The 8,192-nt window shown below is 40.7% G+C and overlaps 1 protein-coding gene across 1 annotated transcript in view; it reads right to left on the reverse strand.

Annotated features, from left to right (window-relative positions):
- LOC113876121 (zinc finger protein 91-like) overlaps window positions 1-7,125 on the reverse strand; it is a 43,733-nt gene extending 36,608 nt beyond the window's left edge. Inside the window, 2 exon segments of the mRNA XM_027514979.1 lie at window positions 6,115-6,593; window positions 6,596-7,125. Of these exon segments, the coding sequence (XP_027370780.1) occupies window positions 6,115-6,593; window positions 6,596-7,076 (960 nt within the window). The 5' untranslated portion in view covers window positions 7,077-7,125.
- Window positions 7,126-8,192: the final 1,067 nt, after the last annotated feature.

An 8,192-nucleotide genomic window follows, 5' to 3' on the forward strand; every position in this document is an offset into this window, starting at 1 on the left:
TGGCATCACCGACTCGATGGACGTGAGTTTGAGTGAACTCCGGGAGTTGGTGATGGACAGGGAGGCCTGGTGTGCTGCGATTCATGGGGTCGCAAAGAGTCGGACACGACTGAGCGACTGAAATGAACTGAAGGAATGCAGACACAAAAGTTTGTCCTTTCCTCCTCCTTGAGAATTCCAGACCCCTCTCTCCTTGGGGACCCCCGGACTTCTTATCAACCTGCCTAGGAACTGACTGTCTCACTCTTGAGTGAAGTCTATGGCCACATCCTGGAATGTCAGCCGTCCCTGAAATACAAAGGACATATGCCATGTGACTGTGGGAAGACTTCCTAATGTGATCCAGGATGAAAACAGCATGTACAGAGAACTAGTTTTTCAATGAGAAGAGTGTCTGATGTTATACAATAATATACTTTTTTACATAGTAATATGCTCTACCACATTTCTAACCTGAAGAAAACAGGATGACAGATGATCCACAAAGCCACTTGTGCTTCCCTGGTGGCTCAGATGGTAAAGAACATGTCTGCAATGCGGGTGACCTGGATTCAATCCCTAGGTTGGGAAGATCCCCTGGAGAAGAGAATGGCAACCCACTCCGGTATTCTTGCCTGGGGAATCTTATGGAGACAGCAACCTGGCAGGCTATAGTCCACAGGGTCAGAAAGAGTGGGACGTGACTGAACGACTATGATTCATTCATTCATGCATCTGGGAGAAAAATTATTAATGTGATCAACAGAGGCATATTTACTTTTAAGGGTTTTCCTTGTGTTCCTCAGGATAAATATCAATCAAAGCAGGGATATTTTTAAAAAGCACATTGTGATTCAAGAGTTCTAGGGTGGGGCCACAGTTTTCCATCTTGAACAAGCTTAGTTTTCACTAAATGTCTGGTTGATAAATGGCCATTGTGAATAGCACAGAGGTAAAAGAGCCATGGCAAATAGCCATGGCATCCAGTCCCATCACTTCATGGCAAATAGATGGGGGAACAGTGGAAACAGTGAGAGACTTTATTGTTTTGGGCTCCAAAATCACTGCAGATGGTGACTGCAGCCATGAAATTAAAAGACGCTTGGTCCTTGAAAGAAAAACTATGACCAACCTAGACAGCGTATTAAAAAGCAGAGACATTACTTTGCTGACAGAAATTCCATCTACTCAAAGCTATGGTTTTTCCACTAGTCATGTATGGATGTGAGAACTGGACTATAAAGAAAGCTGAGCACCAAAGAATTGATGCTTTTTAACTGTGGTGTTGGAGAAGACTCTTGAGCGTCTCTTGAACTGCAAGAAGATCGAACCAGTCCATCCTAAAGGAAATCAGTCCTGAATATCCATTGGAAGGACTGATGCTGAAGCCGAAACTCCAATACTTTGGCCACCTGATGCAAAGAACTGACTCACTGGAAAAGACCCTGATGCTGGGAAAGATTGAGGGCGGGAGAAGGGGACGACAAAGGTTGAGATGGTTGGATAGTGTCACGGACTCAGTGGATACGAGGCTGAGTAAGCTCTGGGAGTTGGTGATTGTCAGATGTCCTGCAGTCCATGGGGTCGCAAAGAGTCGGACACAACTGAGCAACTGAACTGAACTGAAAAGAGCCAGGTACAAATTCATAGTTATTACTGAACTTTATGCACTTTACAGAATTTACAGGTTTACTAGATTAGTAAGCAGAGAAAACAATCCTTTTGACTATTTCTGAACTATGTAACTTTCTAACAGTTTTTTAACTTTTAAACTTGAATGAGCCACATAAATAATTTTAGACAAAAAATATTGCTGTTCAAAATTGTTTGGAACATTTGATCAAATATTCAGAAAATGGTAGAGCTTGGGATTGACTTCAATGGGTCTGAGCTCGATTTTATGTAAGAAGAATTAAGTCAACACAGAGACCTGACTGAGCGACTGAACTGAACTGAACGCAGAGACCACTCTAATGGATATTTTACCAGTTGAGGTAACTGACAAAAATATAAAAAACAGAAAAAATGTCATATACTGTTAACATTTTCACGCACACAAACATACACCAGTTGGGAGACAAATTATTCATGTTTATAAAATCAGGAATAGATTTCGGTGCTTAAATCTTATAATTTATTTGTGGCAATATTCTGTATTTTTTAAATACATTAGGGTGCAAAAACACATAATGACATAAATTAGAACTCTTGGTTCTGAATCTTTTATTCCTTTGAAAATCTCTATCATTTTTGTTGAATTTTTAGATTTAACAGTTAAACATACATAAATAATAACATTTTTGTACATATTGTAGGAAATAGAAAGAAGTGATAAGAATTCTGTCTGGAAAATGAGTGCAGAGTATATTACTAATGGAAACGATCAGACCTGGGCTTGAGTGATGAAAACCTCCATTCCCAAAATTGCAAGAACCTTACTAACACAGGTGAGTGTTCATTTTCTAAAGCAAATGGAACTAAGAAGGCACACTTTGCTACATTAATTTTGGTAGTTTATACACGTCACCAAGTCTTTCAAAAATCCTTATCAAAGTAAAAAAGCAGGAACATCACACTTGCAGTATCACAGAAGCACCTGAACCAGGGAACGTGAGGTGTAGTGGGATAAATGTTAGCAGTGATCTGAATCCTGAAAAATATCAGTTTTATACAAAATTCACTTCTTATATAACTTCCATGTTCTGTATCCTAAGACTACACTTAAGAGTGAGTCCTTCCTACCAATATAGAGAAGGGTCTCTCATACTTTTCTCCTTCTTTTCCCCAAACTTCCTGTGTAATTCTGGACCACTAAGGTAATTCTATTCATAAGGGCAATTTCTTAATGCTGTTCTAAATGTCTGAAGTTGCATATATATGTAAATTCATCATTAATTTCCCCTACTTCTCTAAGATCCCAAGACTGAAGCACATGCTAATGGGAATCTCAGAACCTAGGCCTCCCCTTGTTGATCTCTCACAAAGGGAATATTTCAGCAGTTGAAAGGCACTCATTCAGGTTGAGAATTTTTCATGCTTTATCGGAGAAGGCAATGGCACCCCACTCCAGTACTCCTGCCTGGACAATCCCGTGGATGGAGGAGCCTGGGAGGCTGTGGTCCATGGGGCCGCTGAGGGTCGGACACGACTGAGCGACTTTACTTTCACTTTTCACTTTCATGCATTGGAGAAGGAAATGGCAACCCACTCCAGTGTTCTTGCCTGGAGAATCCCAGGGACGGGGGAGCCTGGTGGGCTGCCGTCTATGGGGTCACATAGAGTTGGACACGACTGAAGTGACTTAGCAGCAGCAGCATAGAAAGCCAGGATACAGACAAGGGAGACAAGGTTCTGGGACACAAGGTAGAAGTGACCTAAAGAGCCGGTCCTCACTCTAAGAAAAGGAAAAAATAAGAAGTTGATAACAAACACCCCAGGCAGAAAATTAGAGGCAGAGAACTAAAGGTTTGCAGGTTCCCTCAGTTCAAGCATTTTAGGGGGAAAAGCAGACACAGCCCCAGACCCAGGACAAAACATGTACCTGAGAAGCTGCCCTTTGGTCCTCTTCTTCCTCCTGCTGTGTCTTCTCTGAGGATGTTATGTAGCAAACACACCTCTGCATCTTGGAAAAATACCTTCAAAGGCACAGGTCTTTAACCTGCAACCACCACAACTACAGAGGACCTTGAAAAGCTGAAAAAGACCCACTTCTCCTGTGCTGTCTCAGGAGAGATTCAGGAACAATCTCTTCCTACTTGGAGACCAGACTGTGAACTTATTTCTTGATTGTTCTCAGAGAGAACTCCTAACCCTCTGCTCACACAGACCATGTGAGCTGACTTCCCTGGTCCAAATCCAGCTAGACCAACGCTGCTGCCTCTCCTCAGACTGAAGCTAGGCCTCAGCTCTCACAGATGGACGAGCAGCCACGTCCTTAATCCGTGCCTCCCCTTAGAAGCCCCTGGAGCACTTCCTACACACCACACTGATGCTCCCACAGGACCAAGAGGGAACTCTGTGGGGAAGTTATCGCTTAACACTGGTCATGTGATCTAGATAGGAAACCAGGTTGAAACCACTTAAAGATTCTTTCTGAACCATTTCAGTGAATATGAATCCCTCGAGGTCAGGTCCCCACTCTTAAGAAGTTATAAATCTGGAGGTCTGAAGAGGGGCCATGAATGAGTCTTCAGCAAGTTCCCTGTTTATTTTGATGCTTCTCCCCCAAGACCCACACTCAGGAGCCCTGAGTTTCAGCCCTCACACTCAGCACACCTGAGACCTCTCAGGAGAGGTTCTAGGGCAGGAATTTCTTAGGTCAAGGTTAGGACCAAGCAGAAAAAGCTCCAGTATTTGAGGTTCAGGCCTTTATAAGAGACTTTGGGTGAAGTGCTGTGGGCTCCCCAGGCTGAGCGTGGATGGGTCCATTCAAACCAAGAGCAGCAGGAATCTGGTGAGCTCTGAGGGTGTCACTGAAGGGGGGGCCTGTGCAGTAGACCCTGGGGTTCAGCAAGGCTGCTGATCTCTAGGTGGGTGGTCATCTAGTGCAGGTGCTCACAGGACTGGCTGGTGTGAGCTCAAGGACCTGCAGGCTGCCTGCTCCCCAGACAGACGCTGAGGCAGCAACAGCACGGAGCAGTCAGGGAGGCTCTCAACAATATTCTGTATAATCCTTATTAGAATCATCACAATGTCCCAGAAGTTACAGAGAGGGGGGAAAAGTACAATGGAGAAATGATGGGAAATATCCAAATATTTGAGGCTTAAAGGCAGTATGGAAACTAATTGTTACAGATATCATCCCTCTGTGCTAACAAAGAGTTTATTGTTAGGTATTCTTCCCTTCAGCCTTAAATCGGTAGGTTGACACTTCATTCCACACCAACTTCCTCACAAGAAACCATCCAGTTTTATTCACATGTAATATCACACAGTCAGAATCAAACCTTTTCCAACCCACTGTGTAACTGAATAAAATACAGATTACAAGCATAAACAACAATATTTATTCCTCTGATACAATGATCTGAGAACGGTGATTTCTACGGTTACAAAATGGAGGCTAATCATTTATGAAACAAGACATACACTAATTACATGACTTTTCTGGGAGGGGTCTCCATACTTTTCTAGGGTATCAGAGATGTCTTTATTTGAAACATGTCAACTAATATTCATGACTTCTGTTGATATTATAAAGATACATCAAGATTTCAGTGAACTGTCATTGTATTTTCCTTAAAAACAAGTGACATAACTATTGAAAATGTACATCGTACTTTAATATGTGGAATTACTCCCTGAACACTTACCTCATGGTGACCTATAGGGATATTTGACATGAATGACTAACACCTCCATTTAGATGTACATGTTACGTTAGTGTGTCCTTAATCTTCTAATGGAGAATAAATATAAATGATTTCTCACTAGGATAGAAGGCCTTGTCTTATCTTTGAGGTAGCAACCATCAAAACCATAACTTTGCATACACACTAGAAATGAAGCATAGCAGCATGGAGTAATTTGAGAGTTGAAAAGCATTTATTTTGGTTTTCAAATAATCACAAACCGTGTCAATATAAACAAAGATATATTGCTAATAATTGTACATTTATAAATACCAACCCTTCCTTGTGATCCAAAATAACATTTCAGTTTTCTATCTGTTTTAACTATGGATTATTGCCTACAATACTTCTCCTGAAGAGGAACTTCAAAAAACAGGATTGATGAAATGCTTTTTATTGTGCAGGCTTCCCTAATCGCTCAGTTGGTAAAGATCCGCCTCCCACTCCAGTATTCTGGCCTGGAGAACTCCATGCACAGTCCATGGGGTTGCAAAAAGTTGGACACGACTGAAGAGACTTTCACTTTTTCTAGTGTGCAATTTCTGGTATTTATGTAATTTAATTTTCATTAAATACTTTTCTACATTTTTTCATGCCATTCCTTATCTTTCTTAACTCAATGGTCTTGTATTTTCTCAAGTGTATGTTTAGGACAAACCTCTTCCATCACTTACTTTATTACTAGGGTTTCTCTCCAGTCCATGCTGTCTGATGTCTAATATGGTGAGAGCTCTGATTAAAGCCGTTGCCACTCTCCTTACATTCATAAGGTTTTTCCTCCAATATGAATTCTCTGATGTTGAGTAAGATGTGAGTGCTTGATAAAGGCTTTTCCACATTCTTTACATTTGTAAGGTTTCTCTCCAGTATGAATTCTCTGGTGTTGAATAAGACTTGAGTGGTGACAGAAGGCTTTTCCGCATTCTGTACATTTATAAGGTTTCTCTCCAGTATGAATTCTCTGATGGTAAGTAAGACCTGAGTGCTTGCTAAAGTCTTTGCCACAATCTTTACATTTATAAGGCCTCTCCCCAGTATGAATTCGCTGGTGTTGAGTAAGAGTTGAGTTCTGACTAAAGGATTTCCCGCATTCTGTACATTTATAAGGTTTCTCTCCAGTATGAATTCTCTGATGGTAAGTAAGACCTGAGCACTGGTTAAATTCTTTGCCACAATCCTTACATTTATAAGCCTTCTCTCCAGTATGAATTCGTTGATGTTTAGCAAGAGTTGAGTAGTGACTGAAGGCTTTTCCGCATTCTTACATTTATAAGATTTCTCTCCAGTATGGAATACTTGATGTTTAGTAAGATATGAGCGTTGTCTAAATGCTTTGCCACAATCCTTACATTTATAAGGCTTCTCTCCAGTATGAATTCTCTGGTGTTGAGTAAGATTTGACTTCTGATTAAAGGCTTTGCCACACTTTGTACATTTGTATGATTTCTGCTGCATATGAGTTATCTGATGTTGAGTAAGACGTAAGCTACAAGGAAACACCTTGCCACATTCTTTACATGTGTTTGGTTTCTCCCCTGCATGAACTCGCTGATGTAGACTGAAATGTGAACACCTAAAAATGGCTTTGCCACCTTCCTTACCTTTGTAAGGTTTCTGCTCTGTATGGATTTGCTGATGTTGAGTAAGATTTGAGTTCTGATTAAAGGCTTTGCCACACTTTGTACATTTATAAGGCTTCTCCCCAGTGTGAATTCGCTGATGTCGACTAAGATGTGAGCAAGACATAAATGCTTTTCCACATTCCTTACATTCATAAGGTTTCTTGCCAGTGTGGATTTGCCGATCTTGACCAAGCTTTGAATTCTGATTAGAGGTGTTGCCACACTCTGTACATTTGAAAGGTTTCCATCCTGAATGAATTTTCCTTTGTCTACTTAGACTGGATGAGTTAGTAAAGGCTTTCTCACATTTCTTACACTTGTAACTTTTCTGCGGATTCTGAATACTCTGCTGTTGAGTGAGATTTGAAGACTGATTAGAAACATCACCATATTCACAATTATAAGTCTTCTCTCCAGTATGTGTACTCTCATTTAGTGGAAGACCTGATATTTGATGAAAAGATATTCCTACATGTACTATTTTTAGAATCTTTGTCTGAAGATTGAGGTCCCTGATGTTTCATAGGGTTAGAGTCTTGTTCAGTTTTATACCCAGTTTCATTGCATGAGTGGTTTCTCACTCCATCGTAATATGCTTGTAATTATTGGGGGTAGAGCTCTTACTTAAGGCGTGACTCGTGTTATTACACGTGAGAAGTTGTTCCGTATTAACCATATCATGATGTGTATTGAACAATGATGGTGGGATTAACTCTCTTCCATTATTATCAACATGACACATTTTGGAACAGAGAGAAACTGTCTGTTGGTGGAAGAATAATGACCCCTTGCTCACAGATCCCTCAAACTGATTATATTGTGAGTTTTCCCCATCATTTTTAAATTTCTGGTTTTCAGACGTGCTTGAATGTATGTGTAATCGAAGCCTGTGTTCAGAGTAGTTTGAATGAGTATTTGCAGTAGAGACTGGATGACTTTCCAGATTTTCCACATTTCCCTTCAGAGAACGTGTACGTTTCAAAAATGATTTAAGCCTTTGCTTGAAGAGATACACTTCTCTGCAGATCTTGATAATGGAAACGGGTGTTTTCCACAATTTGACTCCCATTGCTCATTTCTTTTTGGCAGTAATGTCCGCATTGTGTGAAACTATCTCAGTTTCTTTATGTCCATATAAACATCTTCTAGATCTTTCACATATCCCCGTATATTCCTGGTCTTTCATTAAATGTTCGTTTCCAAGGTGAGCTCTTTCATATATTCCTAGGCTTGCTTTTTG

This window comes from Bos indicus x Bos taurus, chromosome 18 (genome assembly GCF_003369695.1).
Source record: "Bos indicus x Bos taurus breed Angus x Brahman F1 hybrid chromosome 18, Bos_hybrid_MaternalHap_v2.0, whole genome shotgun sequence".
Classification (NCBI taxonomy): domain Eukaryota; kingdom Metazoa; phylum Chordata; class Mammalia; order Artiodactyla; family Bovidae; genus Bos; species Bos indicus x Bos taurus.